General features: G+C 44.1%; 1 protein-coding gene and 2 pseudogenes across 1 annotated transcript; 2 read left to right on the top strand and 1 right to left on the bottom strand.

Annotated features, from left to right (window-relative positions):
- The first annotated feature begins 597 nt into the window (after positions 1-597).
- LOC123164377 (disease resistance protein RGA2-like) lies at positions 598-4003 on the top strand. Its single transcript, XM_044581817.1, has 6 exons — positions 598-1224; positions 1261-2130; positions 2257-2364; positions 2583-3380; positions 3438-3867; positions 3978-4003. Exons 1-6 carry the CDS (start codon positions 598-600, stop codon positions 4001-4003), a joined length of 2859 nt encoding a protein of 952 aa, XP_044437752.1.
- A 2342-nt stretch (positions 4004-6345) lies between these two features.
- On the bottom strand, positions 6346-7267 carry LOC123170840 (dirigent protein 5-like; annotated as a pseudogene).
- Positions 7268-11078: 3811 nt separating this feature from the next.
- On the top strand, positions 11079-21441 carry LOC123163953 (disease resistance protein RGA2-like; annotated as a pseudogene).

Below are 21441 nucleotides of genomic sequence, written 5' to 3'. Positions count from 1 at the left end.
ATGCTCTGGTTAATGATGTAACTATTTTGTTAAATTAATAAAATGAGCCATGATGACATTCTCTAAAAAAAAAAAAGAGCCTGCCGGCTCGTACATTTCTAACAAAAAAACACATACTAGCAAGCAAAATCAAATTGTCTTTTCTGGATAGCCGCGGCAGACTAATCCTTTTTTACTAGCCAGCTCCGGTCAGCCAAACGGAAGAGGCAAAACTAACAGATGAAGCCTCTCTTGGTGCACAACATCTTTCTTTTTCTCGTTTTATTTCTCCCTTCTCTTCCCCTCGCCTCTCTTTGTCTTCCTCTTCGTCAGCGCTGGTGCCTTCCATTCTCTTTTCACCAACCGCAGCGTATCCAATTCGCACAGTAGCCTTGGCGACGGGTGAGAGAGCTCCACAGGGGAGGCGACGGTGCGAGCGGCAGTATCGCTGCTCTTTCACCAATTTGGATCTGATTGTGTTTGGGTGCTGCCGAGGTACATACTCTCCTCCAATCCGGGGTGTGTTTTGTTCTTCTTGGGTTGTTCGTCATCTGATGGTGCTTAATCCCTTTTCGCTTCTTTCACATGCTGCAATTTCTTCCTACGATCTGCAAGATCATGGCAGAATCACTGCTTCTCCCTGTGGTGCGCGGCGTGGCCGGCAAGGCCGCAGACACTCTGGTCCAGACCGTGACCCGCATGTGTGGCCTCGATGATGACCGCCAATCGCTGGAGCGCCATCTGCTAGCCATCGAGTGCAAGCTGGCCAACGCGGAGGAAAGGAGCCAGACGAATGTCTACCTCAAGAGCTGGATGGAGAAGCTCAAGGCCATCACCTACGACGCTGACGACGTCATCGACAATTTCCAGTACAAGGCACTGCGCCGCAATGCTCAGATCGGCAATTCCAACCCCCGCACGATACTCGACTATGTCACCCACCACAGTCCACTGCTCTTCCGTTTCGCCATGAGCGGGAAGCTTAAGTCTGTCCTCGAGAAGATCAATAACTTAGTGGAGGAGATGAACAAGTTTGGCCTTGAGAATTCTGTCCATCGAGAGGAGCCGCAATATCGTTGGCGGCAGACGCACTCCAGGCTGGATGAGTTTACCAAGATATTTGGAAGAGACCATGAAAAGGATGGGGTGGTGAAGGTGCTGCTAGACCAACGAGATCAGAGGAAGGTGCAAGTGCTGCCCATCTTTGGTATGGGAGGTCTTGGCAAGACGGCACTTGCTAAGATGGTGTACAATGAACAAGTGGTCCAACAACATTTCTAGTTGAAGATATGGCACTGTGTGTCAGACAATGTTGATATTATTTCTCTTCTGAAATTCGTCATTCAATTGGCTATTAATGATTTGCCAGGAAAAGAAAAAGGAAAAGAATTGGCTACAATTGGAAGTTGGTATTTGTCAGGAAGCATCGAACTATTGCAGAAGAAACTTGAAGAAGTCATGGGTCGGAAAAGATTTTTACTTGTTCTCGATGATGTATGGAATGAAGAGAAGAGGACATGGGATGATGAATTGAAGCCACTATTGTGCTCTGTTGGCGGACCAGGAAGTGTTATAGTGGTCACGTGTCGAAGTAAGAAAGTGGCCTCTATAATGAGCACCGTTAAGCCCCATGAGCTAGCATTTTTGAGTGAAGAAGATTCATGGGAACTCTTTTCGAACAAAGCATTTAACAATGGTGTAGAAGAGCAAGTAGAGTTAGTTACCATCGGAAGACGTATAGTCAATAAATGCGGGGGGTTGCCTCTTGCTCTCAAGACAATGGGTGGATTGCTGAGTTCGAAGCAACTAGTGCCAGAATGGAAGGCCATCGAAGAGACTAACATTGGGGATAATATTGGAGGCAAACATGAGGTCATGCCCATACTAAAGTTAAGCTACAAGCACTTGTCATCTGAAATGAAGCAATGCTTTGCACTCTGTGCACTTTTCCCCAAAGATTATGAGATGCAGAAGGATATGTTGATTCAACTATGGATAGCAAACGGCTTTATTCAAGAAGAGGGAACAATGGATTTGACACAAAAAGGCGAATTCATTTTCCATGAGCTGGTTTGGAGATCCTTCCTCCAAGATATGAAAGTGATAGTAAAATCTATGTTCTTTTATGATACCACGGAACATGAGACAATAGTGTGTAAAATGCATGATTTAGTGCATGATTTAGCCAGAGATGTCACCAATGAATGTGCCACTATAGAAGAATTGATTGAACGGAAAGCATTAGTAGAAAATGTCCATCACATGCAATGACCAGAGGTTAAAGTCGAAAAGATCATTGGGTTCTTCGATAGCAAATCATCTCTGCGCACTTTGTTAGCTCCTTCATCAATACACCAGGATTTAAAACGGCTCTATGTTGGCAGAGTGAGTTTTACATCAGTTTCAGGGCCATAAATGCAAAACATTTACGGTATCTTGACCTTTCCTATTGTGAAGTCAATGCTATATTTCTATATTCAATATGTCTATTGTATAACCTACAAACGTTGAGGCTCAATCATTGCAAAGGACTAACACAATTACCAGAGGACATGGTGATATGCTTGAGAAAGCTCATACATCTTTATCTTTTTGGATGTCAGTGGTTGGAGAGGATGCCTCGAAACATTGGTCAGCTGAACAACCTTCGCACACTAACAACATTTGTTGTGGACACTACAGATGGTTGTGGAATTGAGGAGCTCAAAGACTTGCAACACCTTCACAACAGGTTGGAACTGCATAACTTGAGAGACATAAAGAGTGTAAAGCATGCAAAAGAAGCCAATCTCCAGCAGAAACAATATCTGAGTGAGCTTTTGTTCTCTTGGGGCCTTACAATATATGGCGAGCCCGAAAATGAAGGATGCAATGAAGAGGAAATGTTCCAGTATCTGGAACCACATATTAAGATCCAAATTTTGGAGTTATATGGATATGGTGGCGTGGAAGTACCACAATGGATGAGAGATCCGCAGATGTTTCAGTGCTTAAGAAAACTCACAATTTTCAACTTGACAAGGTGTAAGAATTTGCCTGTAGTATGGTTGTCCCCCACACTGGAGTACTTGTCCTTAAAGATCATTGATAAACTGAAGACATTATGTGATAACCCTTACATAGAAGTTGGAGGACACAATACCCCTCTAAAGATTTTCCCTAATTTGAAGAAGATGATCTTGAAAGGGCTACTTAGTCTAGAGGGGTGGATAGAAAACAATGCGGGAGTGGCTATTGATAGCTTAGTAACATTCCCGGTGCTTGAGGAGCTAGAAATCGAGGACTGCCCCAAGCTATCAAGTTTTCCACTAAGCCCTGTTCTGAAAGTCCTGAAGATAAATGAATTTGACATTGTTGGATTACGCTCACGCCGGGAGGGGAAGGACGAGACCCCACAGATAGTGTGTTTACTGGATATTCCGAGGTTGCCTACATCCCTTGAAATTTTGTGGATTCAGGACTCTCCATGTTTGGTGGCGCTGCCTTCAAACCTTGGAGATCTGACAAAGTTGTGGGAGCTACTGGTGCATGACTGCAAGAGTCTGAAAGCGTTGCCTGATGGGATGGATCGTCTCACTTCTCTTCGGTCATTGACAATCATGAATTCTCCAGCAATAGAGCAACTCCCGAATGGTCTCCTTGAGCGGTTGCCAACACTCGACTACCTATTCATATGGGGCTGCCCCGAGTTGGAATTACGATGCAGAGAAGGTGGGGAGTATTTCCATCACCTGCTCCCTATCCCACATAAATACATTGCAACAGAATCAGAACTGCAATTCAGAATGAGAGCACCAGAAGCAGAATCCAGTGGAAAGAACTTTTTAAGGAGGCTCCTCCCCTGTTGTGTTCGCTCGAAGTCTGACTCTGAGTCTAACAATAACCAAGGTGCGTATGCCACAGGTCCTTCCTCGTACTATTTCTGATTTAATTAACTATCTTTCCTCCGTACATATAATGCAAGTAACTCCCCACTGGTTACTTTTATTCGTTTTTAGGATCTGCTGACTCTGAAACCTTTTGATCTTTGGTGACTTCGCCACATTTTTATTGGACAAGTATATCTCGGTTCTTACTGCTATGTGCTCGTCTCAACAATCAACAAAATTAGCATATAGAGGTAAACTTCCATTCCAGTGACATCTCTAGTACTTCCTGGCTCCTGCTAGTGCCTAGTGTTAATCTGTTAATTGTTCATATGTCAGCAGATACTTATGGCTGTGTGCATCAGATGATGCAGAGGCTGGGGTTACACCTTACGAAAAGAAAGAAAAATGTCAGCAGATGCTCCAGCTGGACCATTAATGACTGATTTCAGGTTAAATTTGATCGAAGACAAAACTCAACTTTGTGCTTTCCTCTTTTACTCTCATAATCTTTTACACTTGTGTTTTTTTCTAACACGGGTATCTGCTGGTTTTCTTAAGCAGGACAACCAGAGTATGGCAGGAGCAGCGACTGCTGGTTCATGAACCCAAAATACGAGCAGAGCTTGGTCATGCTCATTTTTTTTTGACCAAAGTACGCCCCTTTCAAGAAATACAGTTCCTCCAAGCGCTCAAGGTGATTGGTTCATTTGGACAGTACGCTCCATCTCTGCTTAATTTTAACACCCCCCCCCCCCCCCCCCCCCCGCGACTGTAATCAACTTAGCACGGTACTTGGTCTAACTTTAACCTTTGTTCCGCTTCATAAATCAATACAGAAATTGCTTTGATGACACTACTTCATCTGAGACGGTGGCGATGTTGGAATTAACCATGATGTGTGTACGGTTCGTATACGGTGCAGTCCGTGCAGTCCCTGATTAGGATTTGTAGTTAGCTAGTTAGGATAATATAAATAGCTATGTAATCCCGTGTAATAACTCAGATCATATTGCAAGGAAAAGACAGGAGCGAGACGTTACAGTAGCAACCAACGCGTTACATGCGCGTGCGTATTCCGAAGAGAAATACATTGGGTACTACAATCCAGCAGCTAGCATATTATATGTACGTGAGCTTCATCGTTAGCTTGCTACGTATTCCTGTTTTTTGGGGTTGTTTGGTTGCAGGGGAACCAATTCCCTAGTGGAACTAAACCACCGTAGCTTCCAGTTTGTACATGTTACAATACACAGTTGTGTGATGCCCATGAATTTTAGTTATAGTAATTATATGTTCTCCTATCATGGCCACCAGATTTTGCTGAGTACCTGAGTGCTCAGTTAGGAACAACTAACTGCCATCTTAGGTCACTGCATTTCCAGAAAAGACTACGCAAATCTTACTCTCACAACACAGGCACATATCCATGTCCTATTTCCTTTATAGTTTCTATAGATATATTCCAGATTGGTCCAGTGGTGGAGCCAGGAATTTTGCTCCTTGGAATTCAGTAAAAAAAAACATATGCAATGCAACAGCAATATATACTATATATACGGAAATTTTACGGTACATCATACTACTGCCTATTATTAGGGTCCTTGATGCTTGTGTTCTTTGATTTATTATGCTATATTCATATATTATGTATTTATATGCCCGTGGCATGGTTATACACATAATACAATTCTTTGGGGATAACAGTTTCTGAAACAAACAAGCTTCATTATTTTGCAAACCATATCCAGGACATTACATAGACACCAACAAACAGATGAGTTGATATGGATTAAGGACTGGATATCCATTATGCTACAAACCCACATCTTATTTTGAATGAAAGATAGAAAGAGGGTATGCTAATGCATACTCTCATGATGCAGGAGGACCACAGTAATGATCCATCACACCGCAAGAGACTGTGCAAATACATTGTTTCCATCAAATTTCTCACGCCGGCTTTATTTTTCAACAAACGAGCTGCGCCTCAAGCCTGCAGAAAAATAAGTGAAAACATGGCTTTGTGTCATGTCATGTGTGCTTACATAAAGCTTTGTTACTTGATATGCAACTCACTACAAATTAAATGTGTAAACAATTAATGCATTTTGTTTAGTTAAACATGACTAATCTTCTATATCTAAATAGTTAACTTTCACTAATCCTATTTCTCTCGACATGCAAGCATGTCACATCAGCATGGATCATGCAATGGAAAAGGTCCACCTCAGCATGCAATCATGCATATGATAAAACCCACCTCGACATGCAAACATGCATGCAAATTTTCATTATATGATGGTGCATATACATTTTTGAAAATTATTTACAAATATACAATAATCAAACACAACTAATCATATGTATTTTCAGTTTTAGTTCTCATATTATTTATCCCAAATATTCATCCTCCCCATATTAAATCTCAGTGAAATATATTGCAGAACATACCCACAACAAAGTGCGGGTATCATCTAGTGTTGTTCAAAATAGCACGCTATTTAATGCATTTGCACTGCATGTGCACAAATTTCTTAATGTATTGCATTTTTAGTAGGACTCTCTCTAATGTCCTATTGTTTCCCTTCAAAAGGTAGAACATTGGAATTTGGATAGAAACTTACAGGTTGCGGAATCATGTAGCGCACACGGATATTAAGTTCTTTAATACCATCTTCCCAAGTAGAGGCGGCATGATTTGTGAAACTTATTATACCTTGTGCCATAATGAATTGACCAGTCCCACCGACAATGGACCACTGACCACTTTCCAAACCCACCGTTATGCCAATCACCTGAAGGGTGGACCCTGCAAACCTATCTATTTCATGTGCAAGATAGCAAGTTCCACCACAAAGTTAGAAGTGCATGTAGCTTTTAACAAATGCATAAATATTAATATGTGTATGTACACCAGTAAGTTGTGTAAAATCCTTAGCTACAAATATAATAGAGGCAAGCACATAACTTGAATGTTGCGGGCGAAAGAACTCACGAAACACGTACTGAGATATTGAAAAATAGTGAAGTAGAGAACATATTACCTTCCTTGCTCAAACTCTATGTTATGAGTCATGTACCATCTATTATCCTTGGTCAAACCAGCCTCGACATGCACGCCTTGTGCACGTGCAACAACAGTATCTTTGGAATTTGTTGTCTCGGTAAGAGTCCAGTCATGGACTATCGTTGTCCCAAACCCAAAAGGAAAACTTGTTTGGAGCAAGGTTTCCTCATTGCGATTTGGCTGGTTTGGTCCATCAACGAATTGGTGCGAGAACAAGTGCAAGTTAGCCTCGGTCATACAAGGGATCTGACAGCCCTGAAGAGGTGCAGTCCCATTGAAGGGGAATAGAAGTGGCCTGGATTTGAGGTAGCACTATGAGTAGACAAACAAAGACGCTGAATGGACTAGCCATGGTCATAATTGTTTGCAAGAAGGGGAAAAGAGAGCTCAGTGAGCTAGTAGAATGATGGGAAGTTGTGTCTCCTGTGTTTTGTGAGAGAATAAGAGGGTAGAGGTGTCATATATATAGAAAGCTTGGAAGGTAGTGCCCACCTTGGGTGACTTTGTCTTGGACGTTTAATTACACCCTATGCAGCTAGGACTTGGAAATCCAACCAAGGGATGAACAGGGCTGCATAAAGTCCACTGGCAAAATTCACTACTAGTACAGTTTCTGAAATCAATTGTACATCTACTGAATTAAATGGCACATATCCTTCTAGAAAAACGAAAGGTGAGATAGCAGAGACAAGAGGCCACACCTTGTCCACAACGTTCCCACTGAAAGTTATAGCTCCTATAGGTTACGAACTTACGACGGTGTGCATGCATGCATGCACTCTAGATCATTCACACACATTTTTTAACACAGTACAGACGCAAGCGCTCATATATACACGCATACACTCATCTCTATGAACGCACACATGCACATCTTACCCCTATGAGCATCTCCGAAAGACCGAGTTGGCATATCATCTTGAAATTTACGAAGTCACCGTAGGCACCTCATCGTCGACGGGAACGTCTTCTCCCACTAAATGCGCATTGCCGGAAATCCTGAAATAATTCAGGAATAAATGCGAGCACTAGGACTTGAACCCTGGTAGGCTGAGGATACGACAGTCCCTCTAACCATCCAACCATAGTTCACACACTTAACAACGTACATACTGCACTTATGTCTATGTATAGTACACTCACGTAGAGGTGCATGCATGCATTCCAACCTCAGCATGGTGGAACACGTATGCTTGCTGGACTAGGTCATGAATGAGTGAATGGCTCGTCTTGATAATTCCCACACTAACACTTTATAACAAGAAAATCTTGATTGCGCCACAGAAAAATCAATGGAGTGCAGAATTTAGTTGTGCATAGCTGTTCTAAAAATAAAGAAGAAATATAGAGACAGGGCATGGTGATGTTTATTTAAAAAAATGGTTGCATTGTCGAAACTAAATTCATATGGACTAAATAATAACAAATCAAACAAACCCTATTGATTTTTTTAAAGTTTACCTTGGAATATCCTGAAAATTTCTCCCAAACCCTTCCTGATCAGCTCTCTTCTGGCTCTAATGATCTCCTTGGCCATATAAGCGAGAAAGAGAAAGAGGTGGGGGCTGAGAGGTACAATGGTGCCTTTCTTATTGTAGAGTGTAAGACCTCTACATAGTTCAGTATTTAAGTTTGATCAAGAAGTTAATAAGAAATGAGTTAAACGGTAGACCAAAATTAAAAAATTGGTTTCCAATTTTTATTAAGTGAAACCACACTTTGTATTACATAATGCATACAACACATGCAGCAGATCGTTCACAGCACCATATTCTCGGAGGAGATACGGAATCTAGCCACATCTATAGAGAGGGAGGTCTTGTTCATTCATTGTAGACGCTCGCAGAATAGAGTTAGCCATGAGTTGGCCGTTTATGGCCGTAGTACCGCACACACCGCAGTGTGGTTGCACTCTGGGATGGATTTCGTTGTAAACTTATCTATGGCTGGGAAGCCTTCATGAGTAATGAAAATTTTCTTTCCCCTGCAAAAAAAAACAAACTAAAAATATTGAGATACATGGAAGTCTCGCATTCTACGGTAGATGAAGTAACATTTAATCGGATTCCATTTTGTCAAATTGTCATATTAACGGTTGTTCACGACCATGAATGAATGACTCGAGTGTCTTGGTGGTTCACACTGAAAACACCACATTTATCATTCAGCTGGCCTAAGTAAATGGTATGCTAGTACAAGTTTTGTAATTCACTGCGATGCTAGCGATGGCCGGACTTTAGCTGGTGAATACCCACTTGATGAAAGTTACCACATCTAGCAGGAAATTAGAAATTGAATGGACAATTTTATCTCATGTGATCCTATTCATGAGAATAGGAGCTCGAATTTCATGGCTCATAATCTAACTAGGCATATTTTATCTTTAGTAAAGGGCGCCATTTGTGGTTGGGCCTGCCTTATGATTCTAATGTAATACCTATATCCGCAAAAGTTGATCAATAAAGCCTAGCAAATTATTCTAAAAAAGCCAGCCAACCTTTCGACAAAGGGTGGAGCTTGAGACCGTGTACTCGAGAAGCGCCACCAAATTGAAGCAAATCATGTGATTTCATCACCACTTTTCTGCGATCCCAGTAGCTATATGCGCTGGGCTAGAAATTTCACTGCCACCGCTGCACAATCATACCCTCTGCGTCAAGTCACTGTCCATAGATTGCATCTACCGCCGAAGGCAACCACACCAAAATGAGACGCTTTGGTGGCTACTACAATCAACATCTCGAGAGATCGGTTGATACCTGTCACTGCTGCAGGGCCAGGCCGCGCCGCCCTAGCGCATCCAGGAAGGCAACCGCCACCTTAGAGCCAAAGCTCCTTGACCTGCCATCGAAGGATCTTAGCGACCAACGAACCACATCAGTGACCCTGGGCCTGCCCTGTTCCAATCTGGACGAGGGTCAACCAGAGTTGGCCACTGGCCAACACGGGACAACCTACGACGATGCAGAATCAAGGCAGGCCGACACTGACCAACCACTAGATCGATAGATCAGGGGCACTACCACTGAGGTCATAGGATCGGCACTCGATCAAAGCGCTCAAATCATGCGCACTATCACTAGAGCCTGCAGATGCGCTTGATGCAATGACCACCATGCTCTGGGGAACGACGGAGGACAGTTTCCTTTGAGACAGTGCAAGCGGCGTGGGAGTGATCCGCCGCCGTTAGCCTCAGGGGATGCGAGATGTGAAGGAAGAAGGCCCGCCGCCATCGTCGGACACCTAGGGCTAAGCCTTGTGACGCCAATCGGCGGATGCGAGGAGAGAGACGGGGAGAGAGAGACAAGAAAAACAAAACTCCCCAAAAGCCGCCCTAGCGAGTGACGACAGCTGGGACGTGTGTGTAAACAAGAGAAACAAAGATCCCAAAAGACAGCCAACCTAAAAGGTGTACAACACAAAGCACATACGTATATATACCTATGTACTCCAAAATTTTTAGAAAAAATAATAGTTGTGCATCTGTAATACCCATGCACTTAAGTAGCTCCGCCATGATGTACTATCACAGAAAATAATAGTATATCTGCATAGCTACTCTAGGTTGTACCTGAGCATTGTGAACCTATGTATACCCCTGTTTTGGTTGTATGCAATGGAACTAAGAGCCTGCCGGCTCGTACATTTCTAGAAAAACACATACTAGCACGCAAAATCAAATTGTCTCTTTTGGATAGCCGCGGCAGACTAATCATTTTTTACTAGCCAAATTCAGTTCCGGTTACCCAAACGGAAGAGCCAAAACTAACAGATGAAGCCTCTCTTGGTGCACAACATCTGTACTTTTTCTCCTTCTTTTATTTTTCCCTTCTCTTCCCCTCGCCTCTCTTTGTCTTCCTCTTCGTCAGCGCTGGCGCCTCCCATTCTCTGTTCACCAACCGCAGCATCTAATTCGCACAGCAACCTTGGCGACTAGCGAGAGAGCTCCACTGGGGAGGCGACGGCGCGAGCGCAGTATAGCTGCTCTTTCACCAATTTGGATCTGATTGTGTTTGCGTGCTGCTGAGGTACATACTCTCGTAACTCTCCTCCATTCTGGGGTGTGTTTTGTTCTTCTTCGGTTGTTTCTCATCTGTTGGATCTTAATCCCTTTCCTCCTCTTTGACATGCTGGAATTTCTTCTCCCTCCGATCTCCAAGATCATGGCAGAATCACTACTTCTCCTTGTGGTGCGCAGTGTGGCCTGCAAGGCCACAAACACCCTGGTCCAGGCCGTGACCCGCATGTGTGGCCTCGACAACGACCGCCAAACACTGGAGCGCCATCTGCTAGCCGTCGAGTGCAAGCTGGCCAACATGGAGGAAAGGAGCCAGACAAATGCCTACCTCAGGAGCTGGATGGAGAAGCTCAAGGCTGTCGCCTATGAGGCCGACGACCTCCTCGACGACTTCCTATACCAGGCGTTGCGCCGCAAAGCCCAGGTCCGCGAGTCCCCTTCCCACAAGATACTCGGATACTTCACGCACCGCAGCCCGCTGCTCTACCATTTCGCCATGAGCAAAAAGCTCAAGGGAGTCCTCAATAAGATCAAGGAGCTAGTTAAGGAGATGAATACATTTGGCCTTGAGAATTCTGTCAATCAAGAGGACCGGCAACATCCTTGGCGGCAGACGCACTCCAGACTGGACGAGTCGACCAAAATCTTTGGAAGAGGTGATGACATGAAGGTGGTGGCGAAGATGCTGCTAGACCAGCAAGATCAGCAGAAGGTACAGGTGCTGCCCATCTTTGGTATGGGAGGTCTTGGCAAGACGACACTGGCTAAGATGGTGTACAATGACAAAGATGTCCAACCACATTTTCAGTTGAAGATGTGGCACTGTGCGTCAGGAAATTTTGATGTTATTGTTCTTATGAAATCCATCATTGAATTGGCGATAAATGGTTTGCCAGAGAATGATAAACAACCAGCTAGAAATGGAAATTGGTACTTGTCTGACAATATCGTACTATTGCAGATGAAACTTTATGAAGTCATTGGCCGGAAAAAAAGATTTTTACTTGTTCTGGATGATGTATGGAATGAAGACAGATGGATGTGGGAGAATGAATTGAAGCCACTATTGTGTTCTGTTGGTGGACCAGGAAGCGTTATCATTGTCACATGTCGAAGCAAACAAGTGGTCTCTATAATGCACACTGTTAAGCCTCACGAGTTAGCATTTCTGAGTGAGGAAGATTCATGGGAATTGTTTTCAAACAAAGCATTTAGCAACGATATAGAGAAGCAAGCAGAGTTAGTCACTATTGGGAGACGTATTGTCAGTAAATGCGGGGGGTTGCCTCTTGCTCTGAAGGCAATGGGTGGATTGTTGAGTTCAAAGCAACAAGTATGGGAATGGAAGGCCATTGAAAAGACTAACATTGGGGATAATGTTGGAGGCAAACATGAGGTCATGCACATACTAAAGTTAAGTTACAAACATCTGTCATCTGAAATTAAGAAATGTTTTGCATTCTGTGCACTTTTCCCCAAGCATTATGAGATGCAGAAGGATAAGTTGATCCAACTATGGATAGCAAATGGCTTTATTCAAGAAGAGGGAACAATGGATTTAACACAAAAAGGAGAGTTCATTTTTCACGAACTTGTTTGGAGATCCTTCCTGCAAGATATGGAAGTGGTAGCACAATATAGTTCCTATCTTGGCAACATTAAATATGAGACTGTAGTATGTAAAATGCATGACTTAATGCATGACTTAGCAAGAGATGTTAGCAATGAATGTGCCACCATAGAAGAACTGATTGAACAGAAAGCATTGGTAAAAAATACACGTCACTTGCAAATACCAGATGTTAAATCGGAAAACCTCTTGTTCAATGGCAAAACATCTCTCCGCACTTTGTTAGCTCCTTCATGGACATGCAAGGATACTAACCAGCTTCCACAAGCATCATTACGAGCATTGCATTTGGAGAGAATTCTCACAAATTTCAAGTCTTTAAATGCAAAACATTTACGGTATCTTGACCTCTCCTATTGTATTGTTAGTGCTACATTGCTGGATTCAATATGTCTACTGTATAACCTGCAAACTTTGAGGCTCAACCATTGCAAAGGATTACGACACTTACCAGAAGACATGGTGTTAAGCTTGAGAAAGCTCATAAATCTTTATCTTTTTGGATGCCAGTGGTTGGAGTGGATGCCTCGAAACATTGGTCAGTTAAACAAGCTCTGCACACTAACAACATTTGTTGTGGATACTAGAGATGGTTGTGGTATTGAGGAGCTCAAAGACTTGTGGCATCTTCGCAACAGGTTGGAACTGTACAACCTAAGAAAAATAAAGAGTATAGAAAATGCAAAAGAAGCCAATCTTCAACAGAAGCAAAATCTGAATGAGTTGTTGTACTCCTGGGGCCGTGAAATATACGACGAGCCCGAAAATGAGGCATGCAATGAGGAGGAAGTGTTTCAGTGTCTGAAACCTCATAGTAAGATCCAAATTTTGGAGCTATATGGATATGGTGGCCGAGAAATACCACAATGGATGAAAGATTCTCAGATGTTTCAGTGCTTAAGAAAACTCATTATTACCAACTGGACAAGGTGTAAGAATATACCCGTAGTATGGTTGTCACTCTCATTGGAGTACTTATCGTTACACAACATGGATAAACTTCACACATTATGTGGTAACCTTTGCATAGAAGGTGGAGGACACAATACTCCTCCACAGATTTTCCCAAAGTTGAAGGCGATGATCTTGGATAATCTACATAGTCTAGAGGGGTGGGCAGTAAGCAGTACGGGGATGGCTATTGATAGCTTAACATTCCCGGTGCTTGAAGATCTAGAAATCTATAACTGCCCTAAGCTTACAAGTTTTCCACTGATCCCCGTTCTAAAAGTCCTAAGGGTAAAGGAAGTCCACACCTTTGCATTCAGCTCAGACCCGGAGGGGACCCCACAGATTGAACGTTTATTGGATATTTCAAGGTTGCCTACAACCCTTGAAATTTTGTGGATTGAAGGCTCCCCATGTTTGGTGGCGCTGCCTTCGAACCTTGGAGATCTGGTAAAGCTGAAGGAGCTAGTTGTGCAAAACTGCATTGGCCTGAAAGCGTTGCCTGATGGGATGGATGGCCTCACTTCTCTTCGGTACTTGACAATCATGTATTCTCCAGCAATAGAGCAACTCCCGAATGGTCTCCTTGAGCGGTTGCCAGCCCTCGACTACCTAAACATATGGGGCTGCCCCGAGTTGGAAAGACGATGCAGAGAAGGTGGGGGGTATTTCCACCACTTGCTCCCTATCCCACATAAACACATTCGAGAAGAATTAGTTTGCAGAATCAAAATCCAGCGGAAATAGGTTCCTAAGAAGGCTCATCCCCTGCGGTGCTCACTTGAAAGCTGACTCCGAGTCTGACAGTCTGACAATTACCGAGGTGTGTTGCGTTATGCCACAGCTCCCTTCCTCGTGTTAATTAGGTTTAACTATCTTTCCTCCTACTACATTACTGTATAATGTAAGTAACTCCCCACTGGTTACCCTTTTTTCTTCGTTTTATAGGGTCCGCTGATTCTGAAATCATTTGATCTTCAGTCTCATTGACGCATATTTTTTTACATTATACTCATAGTTCATACAAGTGCTCAAACATTTGGCTGCAAAGGGATGTAAAAAAGGTCGTTATGGAGACCTATGGAGACCGTTCCGACCATCAAGAAGCTGAGATCATACGCCGACAGGGTCAGGGCTTCAGAGCTTGACAAGTGCCTGCACAAGATCGGAGAAGATGCTCTCACCAAGAAAATGAGAAAATCCATCGAGCAGCTCAGTACCGGCATAGTGAACAGACTTCTCCACGGCCCATTGCAGCACCTGAGATGCGATGGCACCGACAGCCGCACCCTTGATGAAACACTCGAGAACATGCACGCCCACAACAGGATGTTTGTGATAGTATTTTGGATCGGAGTAGGCTAGTAGATCCGGTGAACCTACCTTGTCCAGCAGTGGATGAACTCGAGCTGGAGGCCATCGTGGTGCTGGGGGCACGGCGATGGCAGAGAGTAGGCGTAGTGGAGGTGGAGCTTCCCCTGAGCACCGCGCTAAACCCTAGATCGGTAGGGATTGTAGGTGGGGATTGTGGCAGCGATTAACCTCGTGTCTTGCGCCCCAGCCCCCACCTCTGTTTATATGGCGCGGGTCACAGGGGCCCACCAACCATGGTTTGATTGGGCGCCCCCGATCAGGGCGCGAGTCAGGGGCCCGTTCGACCCGTTGGGCTCGAACGGACGAGAGATCAACCTAACATTCTCCCCCTTATCTCAACTTTACTTTTAACTTTATACTTTCTAGTTTATCTGTTTCATCACATATTGGTACATAGAGCATGTTTCATCGTCACGGCTTAATTGCCGTTAGAATCATACAGCTACAACATACTTTATGTTCAGAAACAAATTCTGTTCCTTTTGGGCCTATCCAGGAATCATAAGGCTTTCCCTTAAACCCATGCCGGCTAAGTGTTCCTTGAACACATTGGGTGGTAAGCCTTTCGTTAGTGGATCCGCAAGCATATCTTTTGTCCTTATATGCTCGAGACTTATAGTTTGATCCTGGATTTTATCTTTCACAACATAATACCTTATCTCTATTGTTTTGGCAGCATTACTCGACTTGTTGTTGTGAGCGTAAAATACTGCGGGCTGGTTGTCACAGTACATCTTTAGTGGTTTGTGAATACAATCTACCACTTTCAAGTCGGGTACAAATTTCTTTAGCCATATCGCCTGCCCCGTGGCTTCGAAGCATGCTATGAATTCTGCATACATCGTGGATGATGCAACTATCGACTGTTTGGAGCTTTTCCACGAAATAGCTCCCCCAGCGAGGGTGAATATGTATCCTGACGTGGATTTTCTATCATCTCTGTCCCCCGCAAAATCTGCGTCTGAATACCCTTTTATCTCTAGGGAATCACTTCTCCTGTATATTAGCATGTAGTCCTTCGTGCCTTGCGCATAACGCAATGCTTTCTTTACCATCTTCCAGTGCTCTAGGCCTGGATTCTCTTGATATCTACCGAGTACCCCGGTGATAAAAGCTAAGTCAGGGCGAGTGCACACTTGTGCATACTGTAAGCTGCCAACTGCCGAAGCATATGGTACTGCTTTCATTTGATCGATCTCATACTGGTTCTTGGGACATTGAAATTTCCCAAAACTATCGCCCTTGACTATTGGAGCAGGTGTGGCTTTACTCGCATGCATATTATACTTTTTAAGAACCTTTTCTAAATATGCTTGCTGAGATAGTCCTAAGACTCCATTGTTCCTATCTCGGTGAATTTCTATGCCCAAAACATATGATGCTTCACCAAGATCTGTTATGTCAAAATTTGAGGATAAGTATTTCTTTGTTTCTTGTAGTAGACTAACATCACTACTAGCAAGCAGGATATCATCCACATACAAGATTAGGAAAATATATTTCCCATTTTTAAACATTGCATAAATGCAATTATCCTCAATATTTTCTTTAAATCCAAAACTTTTAATCGTTTGATTAAACTTTAGATACCACTGCCGAGAGGCTTGTCTTAATCCATAAATGGATTTCTTCAGGCGGCATCCCATATTTTCCTTGCCTTCCATGATAAAACCCTTGGGTTGTTTCATGTAGACCTTTTCTTTTAAATCACCATTCAGAAATGCCGTCTTAACATCCATTTGATGTAACTCTAAATCAAAATGAGCAACTAATGCCATTATGATTCTGAAGGAATCCTTACATGAGACTGGAGAAAATGTCTCATTGTAATCTATCCCTTCTCTTTGTGTAAATCCTTTTGCCACGAGTCGTGCTTTATACTTTTCTATATTCCCTTTAGAGTCATACTTAATTTTGTAGACCCATTTACAGCCTACTGTTTTGGCTCCTTTGGGAATTTCCTCTAAGTCCCAAACATCTTTGGAACTCATCGATTTCATCTCGTCTTCCATTGCCTTCATCCACTTCGATGAATGAGGGCTTCTCATGGCTTCTTCATATGAGGTGGGATCTTTTTCCATATGAACCATTTCTGTGTTATAAACTTTAAAGTCAGTAGAAATAGCTGACTTTCTTGGTCTTGTAGACCTTCTAAGGGCCTCAGTTTCTGGCACATTTTGTGCCTCAACTTCTGGCACTTCTTCTAAATTTGCTGCTGCACCTCCCTTTCATGCTCAACAACGGGTTCAGTCGGCTCCTGACGGACAGGTTCCGGGTCTTCCCCCATAGCTGTCATGGGTGGAGTTGCAACTGGTAGTGAGAAAAATGGCTCCTGAATCATCGGATTAGGTGCATGCACCCTCTTCTCCTCAAGATCAATTTTCCGAGCTACCAAGCTCCCCCTCATCATTTCGTCCTCTAAGAAGACTGCATGTCTCGTTTCTACAAACTTTGTATATCTGTCAGGGCAGTAGAAACGAAAACCTTTTGATCTGTCTGGATAGCCAATGAAGTGGCAACTTACTGTTTTGGGATCTAACTTTGCAATGTTTGGATTAAACATTTTGGCCTCAGCAGGGCACCCCCACACCCTGAAGTGTTGTAGGGAGGGCATCCTTCCTGTCCATAGCTCGTACGGTGTTTTGGGCACCGACTTGCTTGGTACTCTATTGAGAATGTGAATGGCGGTTTTAAGCGCCTCCATCCATAATCCCAATGGCAAGTTGGAATAACTCATCATGCTGCGCACCATATCCATAAGGGTACGGTTGCGCCTTTCAGCTACTCCATTTTGCTGAGGCTCGCCCGGCATTGAATACTGGGCTACTATGCCAGTCTCCTGCAAGAACTTCGCAAAAGGTCCAGGGACTTGGCCATATGGAGTGTGTCGACCGTAGTACTCTCCCCCACGGTCGGACCTTACTATCTTTATTCTTTTATCGTGCTGATTTTCAACTTCAGCTTTGAATATTTTAAATTTATCCAACGCTTCCGATCTTTCTTTGATTGGATAAATATAACCATAGCGAGAGTAATCATCTGTGAATGTTATGAACGAGTCATATCCATCCACACTTTTCACCGGAAATGGTCCACAAATATCAGTGTGAATGATTTCTAGTGTGCCTGTGCTATGGATTGCACCTTTTTTGATTTGTTTTACGTACTTTCCTTTAATGCAATCTATGCATTGTTCTAAGTCTGAAAATTCTAACGGAGGAAGAATTTCACTTTTGACTAATCTTTCTATTCTCCCCTTCGAAATATGGCCCAAGCGACAGTGCCATAATTTCGATGAGTCAAATGTTCTTTTTCTTTTCTTTTGTTCTTTATTCGACGCAGAAACATGTTCTTTCACATTGCAAACGGAATAAACTTTTTCACGAAGTGATAACAAATAAAGCTCATCATGTAGTAAAGCATCACCCACATAAGCATTATTTAACCAAATGGCACACTTGCCATGTCCAAAATAACACTCATAATTATCTTTGTCCAAGCAAGAAACACTTATTAAGTTTCTATGACATGATGGAACAAATAAAACATCTCTAAGTAGAAGATTGAATCCATCAGCTAACTCCAAGGAGATATCACCGACAGCTTCAACTTCTGCTTCAACTCCGTTCGCCACTTCAATGCGTCTTTCGCTTCTTAGCGTAGTCCGCGTCGAATGGAATCCCTGTAAAGAATTTGCAACATGAACAGTTGCTCCTGAGTCAATCCACCAAGTGGATTTTGAAAACTGTGCATACAGGGATTCATTGACAAATGAAACTATATTGTTACCTCTTTTTGCCATGATCGACTTTAGCCAAACAGGGCAGTCTTTCTTGTAATGCCCGGTCTTCTTACAGTGGAGACAAGTGTCTTTGTCCACTGAGAAAGGCTGTTGCTGACGCTGATGCTGATAGGAAACTTTTCCTTGTGGCTTTGAAGGAGAACTTTTGTTGTTTAGATTGTAATTCTTTCTTTTGTGACCCTGCACATAGTTGAGTGTACCACCATGTGAGGCTTTGAGTCTCTCCTCCTCTTGAACACACATTGCTATTGTCTTTTCAACGTCCCATGTTCCAGGTGACATATTATAGTTCACAACAAAAGCTTCAAACTCCTTCGGCAATGAAGCCATGACAAGGTGGACCAGGAGCGCTGGTTTGATCTCCAGATCCGCATCCATGGGTTTGAGCTTTGCTGCCATATTGCTCATCCTGAGGATGTGCTCTCTTATGCCATGACTACCACCTGTGTATTTTTCTGTCACCAGTTGCTCTAACACCTGGGTGGCATATATCTTTGAAGAGCCAGTGAACTGGCTCTTTATCTTTGAGAGCAACTCCCCTGCGGAAGTGCACTTTGCAATGGAGCCCACAATGGCGCTCTCAATGGTGTTCTTTATAAAAGCCATGCATTTTTTATTTGCATTGACCCACTTTTGATTATCTATGAGGTAGGACTGCTCCAAAGGAGCATAGTCCCCTTTCTTTTTAGCCCATGCAGCATCATCATCAGTAGCCTCTCTTACTGGCTCTGTGGGTCTGACCGGCTGTGGTTTCTCCATAACCCAGTCAAGATCAGCACAAACAAACGCCAGTTCAACTTTTTCCTTCACTCAGTGTGGTTGTCACCTCTGAGTGTCGGAACTTCTTTTAGGCAACTCATCAAGTGAAAGCCTCCTGAAATTACAATTTAAGTGACATCAATATAACAATCAAATGTATTAATCTAACGTTGGTCAAATTAAACATATAACTGTCTATGCAATTAAATCTATATTACCGTTGGGCAAAAATTAGAAATAAATGCACCTTTAAATTTCAATAATAAAACATGATCATGTTATTAACAACGTTGGTCATAAAAATAACATAATCATATTCATTTTAATAATCACTTTAACATGCTCTTAAAAACTTAATACTATGTAAACTTTTATTTTCTTTGTAAAAGAGCATTAATTATTTACGCAGCGGAAAATCATGAATAAAAATTCACGAACTTTTTTACTTTTTACAGAAACTTTTCTATGACCGAATAAAAAATCAAGAACTTTTTTAGTTCTACAGAAACTTTTACTTTATAAAATACATAAACTTTTCTTTTTGAAATTTTTTCTATTCTCTGAGAAAACAAAAATTAGCTGCAGCAGAGCCCGCGGCTGTGGCCTCGGCCCAAAAACAGCACGCGCGCGCCGCAGCGGAAGGAGCCGGCCCACGGCCTGGCCTGCGCGCCGCCCGCGGCTGTGGCCTCGGCCCAGCGCTGGCACGCACGCTGCTGCCACCGACCTTCCTCTCTTGCGGCCCAGTGGCCCAGGGCGGGGCTAGGATTTCAATCCTGGCCGTCCGTGTAGATCCGACGGCCACGCGCGCAGTTCGCTCGATCAAAACCGAGAGAGCGAGGGGATCGACCGAAACCCTCGGTCATTTCTTTCCTCCCCCCGCGCCGCTCGCTCCTATCCTTCGCCGCAGCTCTGTCCCGTTCGCCGTGGCAGCTGGGCGCGGCGACGGCGTCGACCGGCCACCGCGCCGCGTGGGCCTCCTTTTCCCTACGCCCTCCGTTCCTCCCTGCACCCTCCTGTAACAGAGAGAGAGAGAGGCGGGGCTGAGCCCTCCTTTGCTCCACTACGCGCGACGGCGCCGGTGGAGGAGCTTCGCCCCGGCCGCTGGCAACGGCATCAAAACCACCGCGCCTAGCGAGCCTGGGCTCCTGCCATCTATTCCACCCCTTCCTTGTTCCTCTGTTTCACCACCACCCACTTCTCCTCTCTGTGTTCACCGAGGACAACGACGGCGTGAAGCAGCGGTGCCCCCTCTGTCCCCCTTGCCGGTGTGCGCGAGCTCCCGTGGGAGAGCGCGCCGCCGTCAAGCGGTGCGGTGGTGGTGCCCTTTTGCCCCCTTGGGGAGGCTGTGTTCTTCTTCCCCGCACCTCGGCTTGCCGATGCGTGTGGGGATCGAGAGGAACAGCGCGGCCTTGCGGCGGCGCTATTTCTTTGCCCTTTGCCCCTATTGTTCTTTTAGGGTTAGGGTTCTTTGGGGGGGGTGGGATCTCTTTTCTTTTTCTTTTTCTGTTGTTGTTTCTTTGTAGCGAAATCAAACTAGCCCGATCTGGCTGATACCATTGATAGTATTTTGGATCAGAGTAGGCTAGTAGATCTGGTGAACCTACCTTGTCCAGCAGTGGATGAACTCGAGCTGGAGGCCATCGTGGTGCTGGGGGCACGGCGATGGCGGAGAGTAGGCGTGGTGGAGGTGGAGCTTCCCGTGAGCACCGCGCTAAACCCTAGATCGGTAGGGATTGTAGGTGGGGATTGTGGCAGCGATTAACCTCGTGTCTTGCGCCCCGGCCCCCACCTCTGTTTATATAGCGCGGGTCACAGGGGCCCACCAACCATGGTTTGGTTGGGCGCCCCCGATCAGGGCGCGAGTCAGGGGCCCGTTCGACCCGTTGGGCTCAAACGGGAGAGAGATCAACCTAACAGTTTGGCCTCGACACCGAGAAGGCTGTCATGGAGCAGAAGATCAACACAAAGGTGGAGAAACAGCAAACCCAAAACTGA

Source organism: Triticum aestivum, chromosome 7D (genome assembly GCF_018294505.1).
Source record: "Triticum aestivum cultivar Chinese Spring chromosome 7D, IWGSC CS RefSeq v2.1, whole genome shotgun sequence".
In the NCBI taxonomy this organism is placed as follows: Eukaryota; Viridiplantae; Streptophyta; class Magnoliopsida; order Poales; family Poaceae; genus Triticum; species Triticum aestivum.
This window is presented reverse-complemented; position numbering and strand designations above follow the sequence as displayed.